The following is a 26,907-nucleotide window of genomic DNA, read 5'->3' as shown; positions in this document are numbered from 1 at the left end:
TTCAAGCCTGTCAAGGTCCCTCTAATGGCAGCCCTTTCCTTAAGCTTACCAACAGCACCACTGGGCATCCTCAAACTTGCTGAAGGTGCACTCAGTCTCACTGTCTATGTCATTGATGAAGATATTAAAACATATTGGTCCAAGTATGGTCCCCTGAGGGCCGCCACTCGTTACTGTTTTCATTTGTTACTGGTAACAGTGATGAACTATGTCATATTGTCTAGACACATTGCCTGCTCTTACCTCACCAACAGCATTTGAGAGAATGTGAACAATTTTCTCATGGGGTGTTGCTACAACACTCTGTCCATTGATTTCAATGATCCGATGGCCAACACGCACACCTCCTCGCTCTGCTATGCCTCCTCTCATAAGGCTACAGATCTGGAAGGGGAAGGACAAATTTATCAGGGCCTGGATAAGGAACAGAGGCTTTAGATTCCTCATTTTTGCCTACAAACTGTAAATCAGCATTTAAACACAGAGGCTTGCAACAAATTCTAAAATGTAATCCATCACTGATTCAAAGTAAAATCTGTTAGTGACAAATTTCTCTTTCAAGAGCAGAACAAACTGTCAGAAAAGGCTGTTTGCATTGTACATCACATGTGCTGTGGCTTGAAAATTTAAGGGTCAATGAAGGACCACAGTTTAATAGTGCTCAGGATGCAGATGCCTTACAACAAAACAGGTCGAGGTCAGTCGTTTTCTTTTGAGATCATGCAATGGCTTGGTTAGAGACATGAATGATGCAGATTGAAAACAGCCTCTGCTACACATTTTTTTTTTCTCTAACTTAAAGCATCTTTTCTGTTCTTCTGGCTGACTCTAAGTTGTGAAGTAAGTAGAGTCAAAGAAAAAAAAAAACAGCTTTGATTAACTCAGATTTTACATCTCAGACTTAACACGTGCAAAGTCCCGCTTGCTGTAAAGGCAGAAAATGTCGGCTTCCCTCTTCCCACAGTGAAACTTATCCAGAAATGGATAAGAAGTTTCACATCTATTAAAGCTTAACCAGTGAGTCTGGAAGCTACTTACAATCCCATTCTGCACACTGAAGCCCAACTGATATCTGAGGTCCGGTCTCCTGATCAAGACTGTGGTTACTGGAGGACACCTAACTATGTTCAGTTTAACTCGGGCCTGGTTTTTCAAACCCTGTGGAAAGAAATCAGCATGACAAATCCCGGCAAAGATAGAGTGAAACATTTAACATAAGCATTGGAGGGGGGGGGAAAGTGTTAAAATTTTGACATGCAAACGGCCCTGAATAAACAGCTCTTTGTATGCATTAGTAACAGAATCTCATCAGTGAATGCTACACACAAGTATCACAATATTTAGTGAAATGGCGATAAAATAACAATTTTTTTCTTGCCAAGAAGCTGACACAGTTTTAAGAACACCAGCTTCCTGTCAGCAATTTCTTCATTTGATAATGCAAATCATGTATAAAAAGAATAGTAAACAGGTCTACACAGCTCACCAAAAAAGCCAATGACTGTGGATGGGAAATAAAATTTTAAGTAAGCAGCTAAGATAGTTACAAGTAAGCGGCTTCCCTAATAGGATATATTAAATTCTGTCACACAAATGGCAGGTCCTGCTCCTATCATGCTTGTATAAGCAGTGCTCCTAATTTCTGTTCCTCCTACCTTCTAAATGAGTTATATCACATTTATCATGAACTCCTTGCTACCAGAAGAAAATTGAAGGAGGACAATTTATTTTTACTGTCAGGGTGGTAAAGCACTGGAACAAATTACCCAGAGAGGTTGTAGAGAATCCAACCTTGGAGTTATTTAAACCGCAGTGGTCACAGCGCTAAGCAATCTACTCTATTTGAACCAAAGTGTTGGTCTACACCAACTTCAGCAGTGACTGCCAGCCTCAGAGACTCTGCGATTTTATGTCTTCACGAAAATTCAAATGTAAAACTACAGATAACTGCAATCTGACCCCTTATACAACTTCAAGTATTCAGAGCTCTTGGAGATTGTTAAGATATTTTTCTGAAATGCTTCATTCACACAAAGGATTAGCCATAAATAAACACATACATGAGATCTACATCAAGAAAGAAATACTTTATAAAGAATACAGCAATTTCCACCTTACCTCATACAATACCTACCAATTCCAGTACCTACTTCTGAATTCCTTTTCTATGTAAAATTGAAATCTGGATCCCACTACAACTAACAGGTGTCTGACAATGACTTCAAAAAGTTAATTCTGAAAAATAACTCCTACTATAGCTAAGGTAATACACTGAAGTCTCTACATCCAGTTTACTCCTGCTGATTCTGTTGAGCTAAACTCCAGATTCAGCAGTGACTTGAACAACTAGACTGGCATTCTGCCAAGATGAATTGCCTTAGAGTCTGTTTTTTTGTCAGTGCCTTAAAAACTGGATGCAATCATCACATGGGAAACAGCTACCCTCAATTACACACAGTGCTGAGCTCAGCTTGGCTCATTACTAAGAGTGGCTCCAGGAGAATGGGTGTGTGAACACAAAGTGACAAAGCACACGGCTGTGGGAACTGCCTCTACCCCACTCTTATCAGAAAGAAGGTCCAACCACCATCTCTTCCATGACTCCACCACTCTGGCGAGGAGTTAGCAGCACACCACACGTGCTCAGGGGCCATTCATCTTCTATATGCAGGTCTTCGCAACAACACACATAGTAGAAGGCAGGGACCAAACAATCGTGGGTACAATGTTTACTCAAAAGTCTGAGGGGTTTCTGCCTCAGCCTGCTAAATCCAGGAGGGTAGGATTCATGCGGAGTACTGGAAATGGTCATTTCTATGAGGAATTCAGGTGTCTAACTTCCGTCATCTGAGTTCACTCAGGTTACATGTCCTCAACAGAGATGATATAATTGCATTGTTACTTCCATGACAAGTGTGCAAGTTATTTATATGTATTCCTTGAAAAAAAAGTACTGTAGTCCCCAACAAATAATTTTCTAATTTTACAGAAAGCACATGTTATTTCAAAAGTGGCTGATTTTCAGTATTATGCAGACTGGTAATATATGCTGATCAGAAACAAAACAATTCCATCATTTGATCAACTATTTGCTTATCTAGTCCCTGAGTCTGCTTCTGATAGGAGCCAGCACCAGATGCTTCTGAAAAGGATACAAGTAGCGTAATACAATTAGGGAATAACCACCACGTATGGAAACCTTCTTCTGAGCTCTGTCAGTTTGCAACTGGTTTATGGTCAATTAGTAGCAGAGATTACATCTATAGTACTGAAATTATGTTATTTCAAGTACTTGCAACATATTCTACATAATATCTACAGAATATTCTCATCTTTTCATAGGAGACCTTACAGCATGCTAAAGAAATCTGAAATTCTGAGATATTTCTGCCACATTTAAATGTGTGCTTAGATCATTCAGTGGTATATGTACGTGTTACCAGAAGCGTTGTATGAACAGCTCCAGATGTATGGTTAGGAAGATCTGCAAACATACAGACTATCTTCTCTTTAGAGAGACAAAATAAATGACTAGCAGTTCCTATGGCAACAGCAGTAAGTATCAGTGAGGAAAAGAAAGGTCTGCAGAAGCTCAAAACGGCAAAGCTGGTTGTTTTTCATTTGAGAAAGTACACATGAGCACAACAAAACTCCACCTGAAAAGGCTCAGAACCAGAGAAGCGTAACTCATCGCAGTTTAGAAATAAAACTGATGTGGGACAGGAAACACGCATGGCTACATGAAAAGCCTAAATTTGCTGGGAGTGATGTTCCACTGAAGCTGGCACAAAGATATTTAATATGATTCTTTTTTCCTTCCTTCACAAATGTAAGATCCTTTTTGCCATGTTTTTAGCATGCTACGCTTCCAGGCTGTCATTTCTAGTCACTGAATCTAAAATGGCTGGTTCAGTGACTTTCACATCTATTACTCATGTGAGCTCAGCATTAACATTTTTGAAAACCAGAATAGGAATTCTTTACAGCAAACATCTTAATTCAAGTATTAAGAAACTAATCCATGGACAAAAAAATAAAGATTTACTTTGAGTCAATATTTTTTTGCTTTGTAAATACAAACCTTACTTTGCGATTTAAAAAAGCACAAAACGCAAAAAAACATATTACATAATACAACTTGTTACCAGAAAGTTGCTTAAATAAATAAGTTTAACACAGTCATATTTCTAGACATCAGAGAAGAATTTCTGTATAGTACACTACCAGCATTACATTATGTGTCACCATGTTATGATCAGCAGAAGCTCCGTGGGGCTATTTCAATAAATAACAAAGTCCATATAGCTCCATCTCAAACATTCCCTAACGATGCATCTTTCCAGATCTTGAAACTCTGATATTTAAATACCTACGCCCTTGTATGCTACAGCCACCCCAGGCACTGTTCAGTTTCAGTTGACCTGCATGATTTTTGCAGTCACATACTTTTCTGACAACTAGAAAAAAGCTCTTCTAATTAAAATATCCCATTTAGCCAAAAGAAAAGAAGCATCACACTTTCAAGTAACTCAGGCAAAGTTGCTACAGAGGATAAGTATGTCTTCAATTCAAAGTTTTACAGTTTTAAAAATAGTTATAAACAAAATACCAAAAAAGCATCAGATCTGTTTCAGCCAGATACTAGAAGGCATTTAAACAGCTAATATGGCCTAGGACCCTGTGCCTCCTTTTGTCACATAAAACTTCTAAGTGTCTTCAGATGCATAATATCTTCCTTCTTAACGAAATATTGTCTTGTGGAGTGAAGTTCTGCAGAGTCCTTATCTATACAAGTAAATGGCATAGCTCACTTTCTGGGAGTCAGAAAATTGGTGTAGCATAATTCCCACTGTAGTTTAAAGATGATGAAATGGAAAGTGCTATACAAACCCTTGGTAAGAATTTACTTTAGAGTTCTATACTTTCTTCTCTCCTATTAAGTAATCATTTTAAAACATGTAACTTCCAGAAACATTCTCCATACCTTTATAATGCTCTGACATGTTGAGAGTGGTAAACCAACCAAACTGGTCCCGTTGATTGACATGATCTGATCCCCTATGTTCAGCTTTCCAGACTTCTCTGCTGGTCCTCCATGCATCATGTTGGCTATGATAACTGTAGGCAAAATGGATCCCCAGCCAGACTCCACAATCACTACACCTAGGATTTCTCCCTTTTGCTTTTCAATGTAAACCTGTATCATAAGAAAAAATGTTTCAAAAAAAAGCTCTTCACACCTATGGAACTGACTAATACCCCAATTCCAAACATTCATATAACCAACAAACACACACCCTTCCTTATTTGCTAGCTGTGTTTCTAATTCAATAGCAAAAGAAAACAGGGTACACATTTTACTACATTTCATTTATATTGAAACATGAAATAATCGACACTACATAATATAGATTCTGCTGAGCGTGAAAACCCCCTCCAACTTATTCCTGCATAAGAGCAGAGGAAACTGGAGTGGAAGAAAGCCTGGTGCCATGGTTTTTGGTGGACAAAGCTAAACAGGAAGAGATTGCACGAGTTTATGACTGTGGATTGGAAAACTACTACCTGTGCGTTGCAGGGGTGCACTGGTTCATCTTTATTAACCAAGCTGCAAACCCTTTCAGCAAACACAATCCTTTAAAATCTGGAATCAGCAACTTTCACAGACACCCATGCCTCTATAAATTTTATACTGTTTACTGTAACCCGTTAAATTGTATTACTCTCTTAATCTGTTCTAAATTCATTTCATTAACATACAATGTCAAACATGTCTGAAAATTGTTTGGTAAAAAGAACACAAACAGATGGTAAATCATTTCACTGTTGATAAATTTTGGGTTCACTGTTTGCATTTGAAACAGAACTGATGACAGGGTGTCCTACTTGGGAGAATATTCTAGGCTCGCTGAGGTCATTTATAGGAAGTATTAATGGTTTTCTCATTTCTGCCAGCATGGGCCTGCAGCTGGTACAGAGCAGCTTAATGCTTTTATGGAAAAAAAATGAGACATACATCTTTGCAGTTTTCAGATTTGGAGAAGTGAATCAGGTCATCATTGTACATGTCCTGAGTATTGAGCAAGTCACTATATTCCTTCTGGCTGAGGTCTTCTGGGTTGATTCCATTTGCCCTCAGAAATTCCTGGTAGGCCACACTAAATGCTTGACCTATGGACTGTGCAATCAGCTGTGCCTGTAGCAGTTCGCAGAGAAGAGAAAAGAAAAAAGTGAAACATTCTGATGGTCTTGTCCCCTAACACTTTCTCTGTTACAATCACACTGTAAAATGGATTGGATCATCAAGTCAAGTTAATGAACCTACAAGTCATGTTACCACAACCCAGTTTTAAAAAATATTTGTACATTAAAAATTAATGTAAAAGACCCCCAAAACGTCAATACCTGTGCCATGACTCCAGCTTGGTACGCAATTATAAATGAGAAATACAAATAAAGCCATCCTTTCACAGGCAAGAACTGCCAATGTAAATGTAAAGGTATACCTGCTGCAGTGACTGTAGCTTGCACCTACAATTCTTCCCACGTGTACAACCTCCCAGACAGCCCTCCCTTCTACCAGAGGCAATGCCATTCTCTGACAAGCCAGCAGTGAAAATGAAAATGTCTACCTGAAAACACACAACTGCATTTAAGAGGATATTTCCTCTTTTTCTTACCCTCCTTAATGTCCATATTGGCTGCTCCTACCTCAGTCTCAGATGAAACAGGAAAAGGGCAGGAACTAGTGACCAGATCTGGGCCTTGAAATGACTGGAAATGGTCACACGTATCTCCTTCTCCACTCCTTCAACTTCTCCCTCCTACATTCTCTGTTTCCTTCCTTCCAGCTCCCATGACTCTGCCAAGCTCCCTACCACTTTCCTTCTCAGCCTGTCCTTTGTGTGCACCCTCTTGCACCTGCCACTTCCTGTAGCCTTCTCTGCACCTAAAACCATCAAACGTGCCACTCTTTAAACTGCATTGCTCTCACCATGAGCTGTTCTACAGCTGCAGCAGTGTGAGAGAAAACGGGCACAAGGCAGATAAAGGCAAAGCTCCGTGTGATGCAAAGCGGAGGATACAGATGGAAACAGCAGACCAGAGGGATGCCTCCCTTTGAGGTTGTGATCATGGTTAGTATGAGACAGGTAACGGACTGGAGAGGAAATCAGCACAGCATGGTGCAGAGTACTGCTGTGCGTTAACTGGAGCGATATGTGCAGTAAGGACTGCGTAGCACACAGGAGTTGGCCACAACGTGCACTGAAACAGTCCCATGGAGCACAATGCTGGCTGCAGTGAAGGGAGGGAAGAGAAGAAAGGGTCTACAGCTGACAACACAGGCCTGGGGGAGTGCTAGTGATGAATGAATACTGTGGAGGTGTATTTTTATACAGCCTATGATCTGTATTTAAAGTCCAGCTTGGTCCCTAATCAACCCTGAAATAAAAAGTTGATTGTATCTTAAAGTAACTGAAACTAGCACTAAACCTACTAATGAGAATAGCATGGTTGCTGTTGCTGAAAAGGCCAATATCTAGACTGGCAGTATTTTACCAATGCTCAGATCAAGCCAGTTTTGACAGCAAGAAGACGACAACAAGAACATGGGAAAACTACACCTCCATAGCTCAGTAATCTAGGTGAGGAGACACATCCAGACTTTACATTCATACACATGTATCTTGTCTCCAAGAAGAGATCAACACCCATTTAGACACCCAGCATTTGGACACATCACTAGGGTTCAGCTCATTTGAAGATCCAGTTCTAAATACAGTTGAAAATCTGGTGCTGTCCTCCTTAGATAAGGACTCTTGCAAGGAGAAACACATTCTGGCCAACACTTGCTTGAGGGCTTACAGCTTCTGTGTTAGTTACTGGGTAAATTCTAAACACCCAGCTGTCCCACAAGAATAAAAGGTGACAATGAGTTTTATACATGACTTTTATAATATAAACAGGCTGTATTACTCCACTGGATATACAGGATCTTTTAAGCTGACATCTCCTGAAGCTGCTAACAGGTGCTACAGTGATTCCATTCTAACTCTTTCTTAGTCGTTTGGGTATTTGAGATAAAGTTGGCAAGCTACTTGCGAACTATACAGTGACTAAGGAGAGTTGATAGAGCTGCAGTTTCTTTGCACATTTTCAAATCACCGAGCAATGATTCTATTGGATCTGCAGGCCTGTACTGTCCAAGCCAATATCTAGTGGCATAGGGAGGATCCCATCTGACACAAACGTGGGCTGATTCAAACTAATCACAGAAAGTAATGTCAGTGATCCCCAAAAGGAAGCACAGATTCCGGATAGCCAAAGTATTAATAGCAGCCTGGGAAACAGATTCAGGAAATCTGGACTGTAGTCAAACCACACATGCTGAAGGAAAATAAGCCCCAGCCTCTGGAATCTAAGTCTGATTTCTGCTTTTTCGACTGGCCAGTAGAGCTAGCGGTGTCCAAACTTGCAACAAGAAACACAGGAACAGCAGCCTCTAAGTGGGCAGTGTATCAAGTAATATTAAGCGAAAATAACATTGGCTACTCTTTTTACTTTCACACCAGTTTCTTGAAAGGCTTTGCAAAACTGGCTTACATGTTATTTTGGGGAGAAAAAAAAAATATCCACAATTTTTTATGCTCTCTGTCAAAATTTTGGTAGAGGATTACTTCTGACAGTGCTCTTGTCCTTACTTTTTAACCTCAGCAGTGAGTCGTATATGCACATTCATCTGCAAACAGATAATTTATCCACACATGGGTTTAGAATAGATTCACCATGACATAAAATCAGCTGCTTATTCAAGAAAACCTTCCCATCTCAAAGTCCTTGCTGACACGCTGTAGAGTGGAAGACATATGAGGATTTTATAAGAAATTTATATTTTTACCTTATTTGTCTTAAGTAATACTCTGCTATTTGGAGGGCTTAGAAATGAGATTTTTTTGTTTTCCCAAATTATTAGGGCTAACTTGATTATGATCCTGGCAACTACTTATTTAGCCACTTCAATCTGCTATGTTTGATTTTACTTTTCAGTTTCTGAGCTTTAAAAGCACACAAAATCAGGAAGTTACGCACATTGGTTGTGAAGACAGGTTACCAAGTCCTACATAACCTGTACCATAGACTAAAATTAACTCAGCTGCATCTCTATTCAGCATACTTTGAAACTGCTGAAATTACCATCTTTCTTTGCTGTTTTTTTGATATGATGTCAGCAACTACTCCCCAACCCATTTCCTCCTCCTCAAGAGAGACAAAAATCACCTTTTTAGTATGTATCAGTGATCCTTGATGCAATACTTGGGATTAGAATTTCCCCAGGAAAATAAGCATCTCTGATAGACTTTCACTCTAACATGCAGAGTCTGAGCTGGTATTTGTAAACTGTGGCAACTGGACCCTGTCTCATTGTTACTGAAAGGCACAGAAGGAGCTTAAAAAGGGGAGGCATTTCTATAAACATCAATTTTGTGAGTAAATTGCCAGGTACAGAAAGTAAATTGCCACATACAAACAGAACACAAGTTCCTCTGCTTAGATGAAACACTTGGTTGCAGTTAATGAACAAGCAGGACCACTTGCTATGGACTTCAAGCCTTCCAAAATATGCTTACATTTCCACCCCTAGTAAATTACAAGACCGAGTAATTCCTTACATCCTCAGACTCAAAGACATGGCAAATCATTTTGTACTGCCTCTTTCCGTCTTGGGAAGGGTGAGATGCTTCCACATTATCCTGGGAGTTAGACCGTGGCATTCGCCTACGAGCCATCAAAACAACTATATTTCCTATATCTGCAATGTAAGAAATGGTCCGCAGGGGATGATCCATCATGGTTTCCTGGGGAACACAAAAAACACCATGAGCAGCTGTTTCAACAGAGTTCTTATTGCACACCTAGTATTATGAAAACAAAAAATTGGCAGTATAAGACCTTTGTTAAGTGGAGTCTGTAATACCTGTCATGCATGAAGGGAGATGCTGATAGAAACAAAGATCTTCACTTTCCAAAAGTAAAGCAAAGACCAAGTTTTACAAATTAAAGTTGTGTTTTCTGTGGAAAGGCACATAAAGACCTCAATATCAGAACCTGAATAGGCTGGGGACACATGTGCAAAGGACTATGAACTTCAAATCATCACAACCAAATGTTCTGGGCTACTCTGGGCACAGTCAATACTTGACCCATCACAGCTTGTAAGAAATGTGCTGGCTGCAATTAGCTTATCCACAAATTCTAATCATTTCTGCAGTCAGACACACCAGGGTAATTGCATGTATGACACAGTTCTTGAGCACTGATTTCTTACTAGGAAATTCTGGAGGGAATTAGAAGAGTCATCACTATTTGAAGAACAAATTTTAGCAGATAGATCAAAATCTATTTCAGCAGCCTGCTACCACAATACTGACAAAGGCATCTTTGTTTATACCTGCGTGTCTGCATTCAGTACTTTTATTCTCTGTGTAGAAATGAAGAGGTCCACTTCAGTCATGGGTTGTGATTCACCTTCTGGAGCCTGCAAATAAATGGATTAGAGTCAAACAAACACATTAGGTAACACACTTACTAATGATGTTAGCTTACGAACAGGGGTGCACTACGACACAGTCACCAGAACAGCAATGCAAGATACAGTATTAGACTGCAGAAGCTAAAGATAAACACAAAGATGTGAAAACTACATCTATATATATATGTGAAAGTGAATTGGGTATTATTTGAAAAATTGTTAACCCCATAAAAACTTCCCTGATATTTTTCCTGATTCAGTAAAATTATACCTGGCTCCAACATAAAATACGTAAAGATTTCATGAAAATCAAAATGATTCTCCCATTTTCTCCACACTATGCATCCCACTTTAAAGAAGGTTTTTCACACAAGCCATAGAAAAGCCTAACAGTATCTCTTGCCTGAGGAATTTCTATATGGGCAAACAGCAACTGCCGAGACCAATGGAAAAACCTGTACCACAGGTGGGTACAGTTTAAGCAATTCACAATGCAGTTCTGGTAAGAAGACCTTCACAGTCAGACAACATACTATTCAAGCACTAACCCACTTTAGAAGTCATATTTTGTTAACAGAAAGCAAACGCTTGTAATTTTTAAAAAAATTAGATTTGTTAAAAGATACTTAAAAACTCCATAAACACAGCTTATTACTAAGATGAGTCAATCTCAGCATATTACTGTGTGTATATACATAATTTTTTTTCTTTTTTTTTGCATCCAGCAATTTGACACATCTGTGAATCAAACAAAGCAGTCTTAGATAAAGTAAAATAAAAAGACTTCATTTTAATCTATCATTTTACAGAGTTAAAACCTTTGCCACGTCAGTCCTGTTTCTTTAGTAAGCACTTTGGGTACTGCCTAAAACCATTTGATAAATCCAATCTTTACTCTATTTCTAACATGGAATGGCTAATGATAAGCAACAAAAAATGGCCAATCAGGCAACTGATTTCTGAGAAATGTCAACTTGTATGGTGGCTCAGAAATAAATCTTAAAAAAAACTTGCTGGATGCAGAAAATAAAAGCACAAAATAAAAAAGAAAGGCTAAAAAAAAACCTCCCAGAAACAAAAGAACAGGCATAACATCAAGCTGATGGAGTTTGTACTGCACCTTCTTCCTGCTTTTGGCTAATTTCTGGGCCATCTGCTTAGCATGGAACAAACAGAGACAGGAGAATAGTTAGAAAAGAACTTACAAAGACTCCAAGACAAGCAGGAATCTGCGTGCTAATGCCAGGGCTCACAGACTATTAGCTGTTCTAAATTAGTCCCTGCTTAGATTAATTTTCTCCTTTTCTTTTTGGCATAAAAAAAGTTTTAAAATTTCATGTTTAGCACAATTACTTTAAAAAATGAAAAGAAACAGCACCAAAAGAGTCAGGAAGAATTACAAAAAGATTCCATTTTTTTTCTTCAATTAAAATATTACCCACAACAAATAAGGGGTTTTTTGTGGTTTTTCCTTGTTTTGTTTTTTTTTTTTTTTTTAAGGAAAAAAAACAACGGAGCTTCCCCTCATTTACAGCAGTGTAAACCATGAGGTTACTTCTTTTGAAGCAACACCTACGTAAAAGGTGAGAGAAGAATCTTAACCATTATTATTCCAGCTTTTTTAGATCTAATGAATTTAGATTCAAGTTTTGTAATGCTCTCAAACTTATCAACAGTCTTCAAAAACTAACCTTCCTAAAACTATGCTACTTTTTCCTGGAAAAACAAAATTACAGAAGGCAACTTTCACCTCCACTTTCGCCTCCTTCTGTGCAAATATACTAACGTTACCATTGCATATCTGGACAACAGGTTTTCCTGTGACACCTGCACATAGATATGTCCATACTACCACGGTTTTTCAGGAAGGCAGTGGAGTATGTACTTCAGTTCCACAAACACAAGAAAACAGGCCTCTTGTCACTAAGCAGTTTAATAAATTTATGTCCAGAGATATATCAACCCATTGCAACAAATCAATTCCTTACGTGCTACTAGTGTGGCAAGAATAACAATACAAATAAGCATCATTCTCACGGTCTTGTAATAATTAATTCAGACCAAGGTGAAATGAACTTCAGACAGACCTGCTTACTGAAGGAGTGCAATACTCACCAGGATGGCAGGTATCCTTTCATTTCCAACAGTAACAGCCTCTTAGCTAATTAAATTAACAGGTGTTCTTGTGGTAGGAAGGAGGCTTACTATCACAGGCTTCATAGAGATTTATGGCTAACTACTTTTATGAAGAACAAATAGGAGGCCTGAATCACAAGACACATTAAATGTTTTATACTGATCCTCATGACTTAAGTCTGTCAGGTTTTGCCTAAATAAATCTGAAAGCAGCCACTGAATCTTTAGACTGTGCCACTTATTTACAAGTATAAACGCTCACACAGCAGCTTTTAGTCACCTTTTTCAAACTAAGAAATATTTGATAGCCTGCTGATTGCAAACTATTGCAACAAGTAATTATAGCTGCCTCATGCTGAGGCTCTTCTTTACATTAACTTACACTGGTACTCAGAAATAATATACTTATCAACAGCTGCCTGACATACACTAGGCAAGGGATAGAGCACTCATGAGCTGGAGCATTTAAATTGCTTTTCAAAATCAATCTCCACTTCAGAAAATTTCCTCCCCTTCCCCAAACTTTACAGAGTGATGGACCTCACAAAAGAAGAAAAGCACAGGCCAAAAAGAAGAAAAAGGGGGGGAAAAATCCTTGAGCTAGAGATTTACAATACAGAATCAAAGATTAATCCAAATACACTATCCTTCAATTTATTGAAGATTCTACTCTTGCAATGGAAGCACCTGGTCTTACTGGTATTTTAATTTTTTGAAGAATGACTTTCAAGTATTTCATAAAACTAAGGTAATGATATGGAACAACCAATTTTAATAAGTGACTTAACACTGCACAGAAATGTCATAAAAGAAGTTATGGTCCATGAAAAAAAAAATTTAGAATAATTCTATGCAAGACGCTTTATCATACAAATGCTCTTTATCACATTATTTGCTAATTTAGATCAAAAGATTCTTTCTATATTCTTAGAAAAACCAGAAACTATCTAATCTAAACAAATTTCTTTTTTTTTTTTTTTAAATATACAGACTCCAGGCTTTTCACTTAAGGTAAATGAAATGTAACTATGTATCTAGTAGCAATTTTCAATATTATAAATTGTTAAAACCCAGCAATCTTCCACTTTTGCTACCGTGATGTCTACAAAAAAATGTACCACAACTCAGTGCGCACCCAGAGGACACTGAGTAAACAAAACATGCAGAATATTAAACTACTTCCACATTTGGGTTCTATCTTAAATAACATTCAGTCATTAAATCAGTTGTTATCTAAAAATGTTCATATCTGCCACACAAGCTCAAATCTTACGATGAAAAATAAAAACAAAAGTTAATTGTTAAGTTCACATGTAAAATTCACAGATCAGCTGTGAATTATAACCGTGAACATCAACTTTTTTACTGCTACAAGTATTGTGGATCCACTCCAAGTAAAATGTGAAAAGATACTTTTTTCTATGCTATCCAAAGAAGGGGGACTACACTCTGAAAATCGTGAAATACCTTTTCTATGACTAAAAGTACCTCCTAGTGGAAATATGTAATAACTACATTTGACGAATGCAGTGTATCTCTTCAAAGCAGTGCATCTCTTTTAACTTAGTTGGACTTCACAAAGATGAACGCCCAAGCAAGAAGACCCCCAACTTTTGTATTTTTAATGAAGAGGTACGTGTTTAAAGAAGTAGCATGGAGAATTTTTTTCAGAATCTGTTCATATTCAAAACGAATGAATATGTGGTCTGAAGGCTCTGCTAAAAGGAAGCACTATAGGAATTATTAAATTTAAAATGGAACACATTCATATGGAAGCTATGTGCACACAGTGGGCCTTAAACAAAGCTCCTCCTCCCCCCCCCCTTTTTGATGCTCTTAACTTCAAGTCTGCAAATTTTTAAAGGCTTTTTCTTCATTCACAACCTTTGTTTAACTACAGAGAAATGTTTCATGATGCAACACCTAACACACTGTGTAAATAAACAAGAGTAGGGCACAAGTGTCGCAGTCATTGTGCGAGCAGTATTTTACACCGTGATGAATCTGGCAGCAGGAACTCCATCTGTCATAACGATCTTCCACTAAAAAAGTTTAGCTGTAATGGCAATCAAACACAAAACCAGCCCGAATAAACCAAAGACCCTAAGGTGCAGGGAGGTATATTTACATTGCCTGAGCAATGCCTGTGAAAGAACTGTACAACGGTATTGTGTGCCACACAGTAAGACAATTTTCTGAAATACACTTATGGATTTAGAAAATTCTGTGCAAAAGCTAGAATTTTACCAGGTGAAAAATGCAGCTGCTTTGTCCTCCACCTTGAGACAAATTTCCTAGAACCCAGAATATGCATGCCTGCTAATTTATATGGATGTATAAATTACATATTTTATGAGTGAAATGAGTTAAACAGATTTCTTCTGTGTTGAGGCATAGCAGTGCTAAGGCATAACAGGATCCTCAGAAAGAACTTTGTTTTGTTAATGAATTTCTAAGAAATACATTTAGTATTGGAGAAAGATTTTATACTCTTACACCTCATAGACCCGCTCTGAATCAATTCTGTTCCAGCCATCTCTAACACATCCCTTCAATCTTTGTCTATTGTGTACTCCCACACAAGCTTTACCTCCTAGTAACTTCCTGCCCAACTCCATGCTCAAGTTCAACTCCTGAAGTTAAGCATGAAGTTTCCTATGACAGCTGATGCTAATCTTTCCTTTCAGCCTCCAGTGATGCATCCCTCATAGGTCCAGCCTCACTGGAGCCCTTATTTCTCTCCCTTCTCTATCTTACCTTTACTTTCCTGTGCATTCAAATCAAGTAACTTCTCTACCATGCGGCCAAGTGTCAGGAAAGAACACATGGGGACTACTAAACAGACAGGCATAGCCTTACTTGCACCCAGAGCAGGAAAGAAGCAGACTCTGTAAGGGAAAGTTTCCACTGTAGCTCTGGGAAGAACCCACCAAGACCTGCCAGGGTTGAGAAAGCTGAGTGAAAAATCTTTTTAAAAAATGTCACTGAATCCACAGTCTCCATGAACACGGATAAATCATTCTTTTGCAATAGGCTCAGTAGTTTCTTAAGTTAGCGGAAACTTCTACAGAGATGACAGAAGATGACTTATCTGTAACAGGAAGGCAACATCCCTGCCTCCTCTAAAACGCTAGAGTGTTAGTGATTTTCAGAGATAAGTTTACAAGACTTTATGTATTTGAACATCAGCAAAATTACAATTTCTCGAAGTGTCCTCAATGCTTCTAGTTGGAGCTTCTCTGTGAAAGTTTCATAGACAGACCGAATTGAACACCTGGCATGGAAAACATTGGAAGGAATAATAACAGTAGGAAGCACCAGCCAACCTTAATACACAGTGCTATCGGCCTTGCTGCTAACATGCTGTCTCTCTTCCTCTCCCTTTTATACAACTGCACACAGAGTCTGAGTTGGAATCAAAACCAGACTATACAAAAGAAGAACACACAAATATTAAACTAAGGAAAACTTTCAGATGAGATTGTGTTCATTCGCTGAATTAGCAGAAGAGGAGCTGTGGGCCTACGACCCAGTCATATATAGGTAGCGGCCGTACTGCAGCATCCTTTACAACCCTGCAATACTTCATCCACACACCTGAATTTCAGTTGACAACGTCATCATTGTAACTTACAACACAGCAGCATGCCCGTTGCTTGTCACGGCCTGTACAGAAATCAGTGGGCATTTCTGTTTTCCAAACAAACAAAGCAAACATACTGGATTCCAGGACAATTTTTTTTCCCATACATCTCTGTACTGTCACAGATGTTTCTTTTTCTTTTTAAATCAGCTCATAGCTGTCATGTGGTGGAGAAAATAGTATGCACAGCAGGGTCAAAAATAACTGCAGAGATTATCACAGCACCAGTTTCATCAAGTGCCAAGCCAGAGGCGGCTGCAGTAATTACTAGTTATACCCTAAACCTGTTTTCCCTTAACACACAGGTAATATATAATTTAGACCACCACTCACTCCTGATTCTGGCTTAGAGCACATGGCACAAATATTACTATAGGGAATGAAAATGATCTTGTAACATTTCCTTATCAGTCTTTTTCTAAAAGCAGCATTAAACGTGATTTATTTTGCAGAAAAAAAGATGAGGTACTTAACCTTCCTGAAACCACAGATAACCCCACATGAAAAAACTACTGCATACATAAGAAGTTCATATCCGCAGCCTTAACACACCCATATGAGAAGCAGCAGGAATTATTCCTCACCTTGATCCTGCTGACAGCTTCCTGTGCCTGCATCATTCTCACATTCTTGGAGGGAGTTTTATCAGAAAGGAGCTGAGTTGAGCCAAGGTAATTTGCAGCAAAAATTATTCCATCGATTAAGTCTTCAGGATCGCAAGGTCCAGGAACTGTAACACAGGAAAGCAATCACTGAAGAAAATCAGGCTGAACCATGGCAAAACAGCTGCACTCTGGCAACTTGAGCCTGCACCTGATGGCTGCAGTTCTGAAATACTGAAATACTGCAGGCTGAAATACTTCAGTTTAGCACGGTGATACGGCAGCCAGTACTTTCAAAGGTACAAAACACCAAGAAAATGTTCTCAACATCCCTCCAGCAAAAGCTGCAATTGCTAATCCAACCTGTCTCTAGCAATAGCTCATTCTTTTGTGAGCAGGGATCACTCTGGCAAAATAGTCTCTGTGGGTTTTCACTGTTAAAAAGGGACAGACAGTTACCCATCTTGCCTCTCACCCACCAAAACAGGCCTTGCAACTCTAAGACCAACAGTCACAAACAGAAAGAGGAAGGGTGCAATTTAATAACAGCCATCAGCCACTTGCTCACTTGTGTGTAACTGCAGTTACCACAACAGGCAGAGGAACCTCCTCAGGAATGCTTTACAGGTACAGCACGTCTTCCCTTTCCAAGAAGACTGATTGCCCAATTAAGCAAAGTACTCTTATGCCAGAGACCTTTAAAAATCATTCTTACTGTCAACAAGGATATTGAGGTAAAGTATGGAGTTACAGAAAAATGTTGTTAAATACATGGAGCATGGGCTCTCCTGATGCCAAAACAACTCTCTTAGTCCCACAGATTCTTAATGATCTGACTCCCCTCAACTTCTGTGGAAAGTTAGAAGGTTCGGTACCAAACAATGCAAATCCTTATAAAGCAGTATTTATGATCTGCAAGTGTTCTGTTGTTTGGCGATTATACTTGTAAGTTGCACATGCAAACACCTTGCAACATGTTAAAATTGTCATGATCCAAAAGGGAGGCTGGTTAACCTAAGAAGCTTCTTGTTTTCTTACAAGTAAGGAAAAACAATTGATGTTCAAGACAAATGAAAATGCAAATTATCTTAAAGAATGCTAATGGTAAAAGTGTCCACATTTTATCACGAAAAAACCCCTGTTTCTAGGTTTACCTTTTTTTCCTCTAAGAACAAAGCAAAAAACCCTACAGTATCAGAATGGAGTTTTAGTTAGTTCAAAGGGTATCTTGAGATATAAATTGAAGGGGATTAAAGTTTAACGCCAGTTTTGTTCTAATCATAACAGGAGAGATTAACAACCAGTCAGAATGACCACGGGTAACTTTAGCCTCAGAAAAATGCAAGTCATTATTAAGATTAAAATAACAGAAGAAAGAGCTGGAGATAAGTATCACACTGAAACTACACACACAGAGAGAAGCAGATGTATGTTATGAGCAAGCTTGTCTCCTTTATGTTTTCTTTAAATATGAAAATTCATGACTAAGATGTTCATCTCCAGTGTGCAGAATCTGTTCAGATACTATGTATCTGGAAAACACTCAAAATGAAAAAGTGACTTTGAAGTACATGACCCAAGGAAATGGAATTACTTCCTTAAGGAAATTTATGCATCAGGAAGGTCTATGTATTTGCACACTCTTCCCATCCTGAAACCATGCAGCATTTTAAGTGTTGCTATTTATAACTCTACATGTTAAGGCCTTTTCACCAGTTCTACCACTGCACTATAAAGGATACAAACCCCTTTATCATACAATTTTCGATCAAAACATAAATATAGACTGACAAAGGTGTAGATAAGACTCCCAGAAGGAAGTATGTTAAAACCAAAAAAGGTATGTGCTCTATTTTCATCAGAGGCGAGCACACAGACAGAACTGTTTTTTATAAGACCCCCTCCATTTATTATCTCTGTCAATGAAATTATTAACTGAACAGAAGTGTAGCATAGGTGCTTGGACTGTTGGTGCATAAAAATGGAAAATTTGTTTTTTTAAGGAATTTTGCACTTGACCAAGATCCAAGAAAATTTTAGTTTACGGTTGCTTTTGGGTTTGTTTGGGTTTGGGGTTTTTTTGTGTTTTTTTTTTTTTGTTTGGTTGGTTTTTTTGTTTTTTAAAGGAGGAGAGGATTATTTAAGATAGCCCTTGATAGACAGGGCTACCACTAGCAGATGAATTTCAATTCTAAGACAGATCCTTCACTGCCACAAAATTCCAAAGCTCAGCTACTTTCAAAACAATATATGAAATTTACTTTAGTTGAGATTCTGGCCACAAACTCCAAAACATTCAGCTCATACACTGAAGACTAAATCAATGATCAATTTGTAGGCTGAATAGAACAATCATGCTACTGTTTAAACACAGCACACTGTAAAGCAATCCAAGGAGTTCCAAGATAGTCCAAATGGTGTATCACATCATCTGTATTTCTGGCATTTCATCAAATATATGGAACAACTGCTCTCAGAGGAGAAAAAAAACGAAATGAAACTTCCAATTTTCTGCTTCTGTCATGGTCTCGTTACAAAATAATTGGGGTTTACAGCATGCAGTCTTCCTGTATACACACGATGCAGACACATACAAAAGGTAACAGCAATTCATGTAGCAGGTAACTTGCTTTTTCACATTGTTCTGAACAAACTCAGCACCAGTACAAGTGCAACCTTAACTCTAAGACAGGAAGCACTATATAATTAGAGGACAAGTAGCTGTAAAGCAGTGCAGATTTCCCCTGGCAGGCCTGCCAATTAATCCAATTAATTCAGTTCTGCTAATGAATCCAACTGAGATTGGAATGAGCCTGCCAACTGAAATCAGTGCTGGAGAGAGCACTACACTCTTCTTGTCTAACCTATTTTCCTTGTCCACACTTGTGTAAATACCATAACCAAATTAGTAGTTTTTTAAGTGATACTGATAAAAAAACAACAGAACCGAGACAGAAACTATGAATGAAACACTAAAGAAGTAAAAGCTCCATGTTTCTGAACTTCCAAAAGAGCATAGCAGGATTTAGCTCAGGTTCCTCACTGGACACAATTTAGTCTAAATCAGTATACTCAACCCTTGCAGCTTTTCTATTCAACAGACAGAAATATAATTTTATACATTATAAACATTGGAGTATTTTAGATATGAAAAAACATTCAGAAATTGTAGAACTATCTTACCTTCAACATAGGTTGGAAATGAAGCCAAGCTTTTTCTGGACTGTAATTAAGACAAAAAGGATTTCAAACAGAACACAGCATGCACAAATATGCATTAAAAATTTCTCCATGCCAAAAAAATAAAGAGGTAAATCACTCATAGCTATTAGCAGAAGATCACAATTTATTAAGATTTTTTATTATATTTATTATTTTCAAACCCTAAGCACATACTAGAATTAAATTCAATGTATTCTGTTTGTGTCTTTATCTATCTGGCAACATGGTAGGTCCGGTTTTCAGTTACTTGTTGGTGCTTAATAGTATATTAACTGTCTACCAGTATGTGCTCTACTTTTACTAATCAGTAATGCAGGAAAATGCATTATATCTCAAAGACACTGGATCTTCCAACTACAAATAAATACATGCAGGAATATATAAAATTACACTATACTGTCACTATTCGTGACTGAAACCATCAGCCTAGTTAGTTATTTATTAACAAAATTCTGTTGTTCATTAACCAAATTCTGTTATTCATTACAACTGTTCTTAGATATATCCCTCAAAATAATACAGCCTACAAAAAGCTTTCTAAATTTTAATAGGATAGGTAGCAACTTGTATTCTGTGCAGTACCTGAGTTCACCAACACCTCACCGTCAACTATGTTTACACTGTATCAAGCACAAAACCACATCCCGTAGCTTCAATTTCGTAAAAGGTGAACAAATAAAAAAAATCCTGACTTGCACATGTAAATACACAGTCTAAAGAAAGGCCTTGCTTCCAAGTTCAATTTTATGTGAAAGACTATGTCTAACACTTCAAACACCTCAAAGGTACAACATCCAGTGGGTAAGACTCACCATTTTGTTATAAACAATAACATAAAACACATCGGAAAAATTATGAAAGAAAACTTTGTGTGGCAATATATAAATGGTAATAGGTATATTGAAATATCTGCTGCTATCATATGTGTTGCAGGTAAGAATTTTGCGTAGTCCAAGGACTACAAAACTTTAATGAATCTGCAATCAATTGTATTAGCCCTAACTCCTCCAACAACTGCTTAATATATTTTTATTAAAAGACAATCTACATATTTATCATCATTTTCCATTGCAACATGTAAAGAAAACGGATGTATCAAGTAATATATTTCAGCCAATGCCTCTCATCTTGCTATAAAATAAAACAACTTGGGAAATAAAACCAAAAGGCGTGTGACACAGACAGCAGAGCCTGTGCAGCCTTAAAATACTCGCTGTTCTTCATGAAAACAACTAAGCTGTACTGCAAAACCAAGAAAGCTCTGCATCAGAGATTGTACTAGCATAAATAAAGACATGGATAAACAACAACCTCCCGCTGCCAAAGCATTTAAGCTCCTGTGAGGACAGCAACATGCCTTTTCAGATCTCTGGCTCTTTCATCTCTTCAGATGAATGACTTTACGGGACCACCTATCCATACAGACCTCAACAATTGTTTGTAATTGCTGCTGGTGTAGTGCTATGAGGGAAGTTTAATCCCTGGACTCTGATAGGCCTAGAGGACAAATCCTTTACACACCACAGACCGCTCATGCATATAAATCCCCTTTCCAGAGTACTTTCATTTTTTTAAATAGAGTGAACAGAGTCTGTAATTACAGATTTGGCAACAATTCAGCAATCTGACTAGCTCATGCAACTTCTTTTCAGGATAGAATGGTGTGAACTGTCATCATATATCTTTTACTGCAAAAACTCACACACAAAATTAAGGTTTTTTGTTCATTACCCAGGTTGAAAGACATTCTACTAAGACCACAGTACTAATAAAGTAACAGGTAAAGTTACCAATAAAAGGAACCTTACCCCTTTTAATTTTACATATCCATGAATAATGAAATATCAACGTCATTAATGTTACATTACTCTTGTAATCTTGTTGGCACCTAGTACTATAAAAGTTATATTTAAAAAAAAAAGGTTTTACTAAGACCTAAAAGTCATTGCGGAAAATTATAAGGCTGCTTTATCACTGTTCTTGCATTGCAAGTACTACAGCGGCCATTATATTGTTCGTCTGAGGGAAATAAACAGCCTGACACATCCCACTGTGAAACCTGGTTTACTACATCTGACACCACATGTAAGCGCATCCTCAAAACTGAAACGTGTAGCATCTTGTTTGTTTTCTTCCTTTGGGTAAGTTTATTGACATCTAAAACCTGCTAAAAGTTAGGATACATATAGAATCATAGAATCATTTAGGTTGGAAAAGACCCTTGGGATCATTGAGTCCAACCACCAACTCCATTCTACAAAGTTCTCCCTTACACCATATCCCCCAACACCACATCTAAACCAGTCTTAAATACATCCAGGGATGGTGACTCCACCACCTCCCTGGGCAGCCTATTCCAGTGTCTGGCCACTTTCTGTGAGGAATTTTTTCCTAATGTCCAGCCCAAACCTACCCTGCTGCAGCTTGAAGCCATTCCCTCTTGTTCTATCACTAATTACCTGTGAGAAGAGACCAGCACCAACCTCTCTACAACGTCCTTTCAAGTAGAGAGTGATGAGGTCTCCCCTCAGCCTCCTCTTCCTCAAACTAAACAGTCATATAAAATATGAAGTGACAGAATCTCTACTGAAGAAAGCTAAAGGCTTTAACAAGCTAACAATATAGGAAATGAAAATATAATGGCATAATCTACTCTTGAGGGCTTTAGCATACCAGAAATTATGAGTTTCTTAAGTCTTTTGAAACCTTTCATTATTTTCTAAATGCAAATATAGACTGGCAAATACACACATATTACAAGCTTTTTTAGGCCTTGATCATAGCAAAAGAAAAAAAGAAAGAATGGATTCCTAATTAGTGTTTCAATTTTAATCAGTATTTCCAGTTATAGCACCTCAGGTTTTTTCATTGTGGAAGGTAACCCATGCATTGCTATCAGTAACAATATGGTATTGTTAGACTACGGTTTCTACATTTTTTGAAGTTTAAAAAACAAAAAGCAAATAAACCAAATATTTGCAAATTATATTTTTTTTTGTTTACAGAGATAGCCATTCTACACTAATCCAAATACTTTTTATGCCAAATGATCTCCTTATCACACTGCGAGAAGTTCTACTCACATTTTTTGTTGGTGGAACTACTGCAGTGTAAAAAGATGCCAGGTGAGGAAAAAAAAAAAAGTCAGTATTTAGCTTTATTTTGAGGATCCTGGAGTCAGAAACTGAATTCTGACTGTAAATCACTGGCAGGTCAGTTTCTACAATGACAAAATATTAAGCTGCATAAATTACTAGCTAATTAACTTTATTTAAGCAAGCTTTTTCATCTGGCTGAGAAATAGTCTTTTCTTTGCAGGAAGACTTTCTGCATGGAAAAAAGGAAAGGGCTTCTTCCTTTTGTTTCTAATACAGAGGTGATATTTGCTGTTTGGCAAATCAATACCTCCAAACCTGTTAAATAAATGTGGAGGCAGCTGAACACAGTCAGAAATGCCATGATAAACAGCCGTAAGTATGTTAGGAATTCTGCTAAGCAGACAGGCAATCATAAGGGAAAGGAGCTACAAATCAGCTTTTCAAGTTTGTTGCAATTTTGGAAGAAGAAAAGTGATTGCACAGGTACAAGGGGAAAAGGAAAATAAAAAGGTATAAGCAGAACAAACAAGACTGTGGCTTTTAAAAAGATTTCACTCTACCTCTTTATTAGTGGAGGCCTCTGCTGTACTGCAGACATCCTGGTGACGTTGCCTACTTGACGATTCAGCACCTCGAGGTGAAGAGGAATCTGGAGATGGAGACTAACATGGCAAGAAAATTAAATAATAATCTAAGTGACCAATGTAGAAATTGTTCTTTCTTATTTTCTTGTAACTTGGCAATGGAAATAAGAGATGAGAGGGAAAAAAAAAGAAAAAACACGGCAAATGCTTTTACAATGTTGTAACCTTGCTTTTTATCATAATGATCACACATATGAGTATCTCAGTGGACTTACTCCGAACAGCTAAATTGTTTAAAAAACACCTGTGCTTATTTGTCAGTAATGTATGAAATGAAGCCATTGGAAAAATAAAAAGCTGTACTCAGTGGCAAGCAACAGTTAGCCGAAAAATGTGTCACAGAACTGTATTTTTGCAAGGTGAAAGGAGGATCGTCTGATATTGGTATTAGACTAACTACTTACACTTACTGTCAGCATTCAACGAAGCTGCAGTTACAGGACTTTCCGTTGCACAAGTACACGTGTACAAGCAAGCTAATGACTATGAGTTTACTGAAGGCTGCAGGGAATGCAAACTGGTGCCCTAACCTCCGACATTTTAGGAAAGAAAAGATAAAGTCCCTAAGAAGTAAACTGTGATGGAAGACAGGTGAATTGGCCATGATCAGAACACAGGGATTCAGGTAAAGATAACTTAGTTGTCAAATTGGGTACAGTGAAGAAAAGACTGCAATTTCCCTGTAAGCACACCTGCTTTCAGGTATAGTTAATCTGAAGTGCTAAACTAATCTAATCTGAGCAGATGTAGCCTGAAGTTGTTGTCCATAAATGTTATTACATCATCCTAGAAAACAACTTTTATAAATTGTACAGTGTAATAATAATGTATTCAAGGTCTTATGAATATATTCAAGGACTACTCAATACCAGTGTAATCAAGAACTATGATTCCTCATTCTAGATACAGTGCAAACTTGGAAAATATTTCACAGTTTGTGCTATGATTTTAGTATCATACATGCTCTCTAGACCAGATTTCCTCATTTTTCTACCATCACCATAAACAGTTCAGTGGAGAAAATATCTTTCCAATCATGTCCTAGTCGTTCGTCATCATCGCGAATGTCACAGCAGGCAAACAAAGGGAACAGCACAGAAAAGCAGTATCACAGAATATCCAGATCTATGTGGTCCATCAGCAAGTATCTTGGTAAAGAGAAAGAACGCTTTGGGAAAGGATATTCTAATCATTGACAATTCCTAATGAACACTGGTGACACTAAAAAGCTGTAGCAAGCTATCTAAAGTCCAGGCTAGGGGGTACTGCTATGGAGGTATGACACAAGAACACAGAATGTGGAATTAATGAAGGTGACCAAAATGAAAGAGACTACAAAGCTTCAACCCGGCAGGCATTTTTAAAGACAGATCTTAAGGAGATAACTGCAAAACATGTCAGTGCCCATGCCAAAATGTGAATCCTCAAAGGAAGGTTTAGCATTTAGCTACGCAAGCTGGGTGTCTAGCCCAGCAGCCCTGGCATTCTACACTCCCCTTTGACATAGGGAGTTTGGCCCTAGCTTTACGTGGACAACAGTTCATCAATGACAGCAAAACAGCCAAATACTATTCTTCCGGTTTCATAAACTATTACATGGCATGGCTTTTCTCTAAGTCAATTAGTCACACCAGAAAAGGGCTAGACTTCCACTGCTCTGAGCTGGCAGCAGGTCCAATCTAGGAGTGCCTTCCTGTTATGCCTCCACTTCAGCTGAAACATTGAGTTCTGTGAAATAGTGTGCAAAACCCCCAAAGTTTTGCAAGCTTAGGTTCACAGATATGGAGCAAAACAAAAAAATAGAACTCCCTTCTCCTCCTCTTTCTCTTTACCCTCATTTCTTTAAAAGGTTTATCTTGGCTAATTACTAAATATTAGAATTACGGTTAACTAGTAAAGGCTTTCAAAGAGTTAAAAAGCAATTCCTTTTGCAGATATCTCCTAGGTAAAAGAGCAGTCCCTGCATGTCCCTATATTTTGAATTACAACTGTAGGGCAAAAAGCTGCATTTTTTGCACCATTGTGAAACGGTCCCTGACCAGATGCATCTGTGAAAAGGTCCTAGAGTGCTGGCGTGTGCTTGTGCCATCAGACTGAAGGACTGGCCATTGCACCGCTGGCATTCACGCAGGGGCTCTGGGAGAGATCAGGTTCCCCTGACTTGCTGTGGAGCTACCCAAGTTATAGTGTCACAGTGACTCAACTGCACAAATGGAAACTCCTTTCTACTTAAGGAAACGTCCTCATAGTGCTCACATTCCCAATAGTTACACAGTACTTCTGTAATAGGATTAAATATAAAAGGTGCACAATACCATCAACCTAGTAATGGCATCAGGATACTCTAGGATTGAGCTTTAAATAGTAAAGAAATAACACAAAGTAAAGCATATCATCCTTTAGCATCAAATGTTTGCACAAAAAAAAAAAGTTCTTTAAAATGCCTGAAAGCTCTTGTATTCACACACTAAAATGCTAACAATAAATTATTTCATTTAAACCAGTTGGTTGCTGACATTAAGAAATTTTGCACAATTTAAAATGTATTAACAGTTATTCAGTAGCACTACAAATACCTTTACTCAGCTATTTTCACCTACAAAGCATCAGAATTAAGCAACTATCAAAATGATCAGATTTCCACGTGCTCTGTTTGAATGCTCAAATTTTTCTAGGAAAAAAATCCCCAAACCAAAACTACCTACAAAGTTTCCTACATGACATGACATGAGAGCTGTCCCAAAAAAACATTTGTTCAAAAAAGTCCAATCTTTGAAGAATAAACACTCAGTTCTCTTCTGCATCAAAATGCATTTTTAGAGGTAGCCCATACACAGTGCACAAGGAAATAATTCAGTCACATTCTGGAAGTAGCTTTCATTGCAATATTAAGAAATATTTTGATAAATCATAGTGGATAGACAACTTGCATAGCCGCTCAGAACACTACAAACTGAAGTCTAAAATAAATGCTTAGTGACTGCTTCAATGACTGTTAACAAAATAAGTTTTAGAAACCTACCAAAAATGC

At 37.9% G+C, this 26,907-nt stretch overlaps 1 protein-coding gene across 2 annotated transcripts in view; it reads right to left on the bottom strand.

The window, feature by feature from the left end:
- Positions 1 to 26,907, bottom strand: part of APBA1 (amyloid beta precursor protein binding family A member 1) — a 96,792-nt gene that overhangs the window by 4,577 nt on the left and 65,308 nt on the right. Inside the window, exons 3-12 of one of the 2 annotated variants that reach the window (XM_063319630.1) lie at positions 23,793 to 23,894; positions 20,096 to 20,135; positions 16,895 to 17,040; positions 11,652 to 11,684; positions 10,451 to 10,537; positions 9,672 to 9,857; positions 6,017 to 6,196; positions 4,985 to 5,197; positions 1,039 to 1,158; positions 244 to 384 (exon numbers count right to left, since the gene is read on the bottom strand). In XM_063319630.1, coding sequence (XP_063175700.1) covers positions 244 to 384; positions 1,039 to 1,158; positions 4,985 to 5,197; positions 6,017 to 6,196; positions 9,672 to 9,857; positions 10,451 to 10,537; positions 11,652 to 11,684; positions 16,895 to 17,040; positions 20,096 to 20,135; positions 23,793 to 23,894 — 1,248 coding nt within the window. The remainder of the gene's footprint in view (positions 1 to 243; positions 385 to 1,038; positions 1,159 to 4,984; positions 5,198 to 6,016; positions 6,197 to 9,671; positions 9,858 to 10,450; positions 10,538 to 11,651; positions 11,685 to 16,894; positions 17,041 to 20,095; positions 20,136 to 23,792; positions 23,895 to 26,907) is intronic. The other variant, XM_063319631.1, reaches the window with a different exon arrangement.

This window comes from Chroicocephalus ridibundus, chromosome Z, assembly GCF_963924245.1.
Source record: "Chroicocephalus ridibundus chromosome Z, bChrRid1.1, whole genome shotgun sequence".
NCBI lineage: Eukaryota > Metazoa > Chordata > Aves > Charadriiformes > Laridae > Chroicocephalus > Chroicocephalus ridibundus.
The sequence above is the reverse complement of the archived record's forward strand: the minus strand, read 5'-3'. Positions and strand labels throughout refer to the sequence as shown.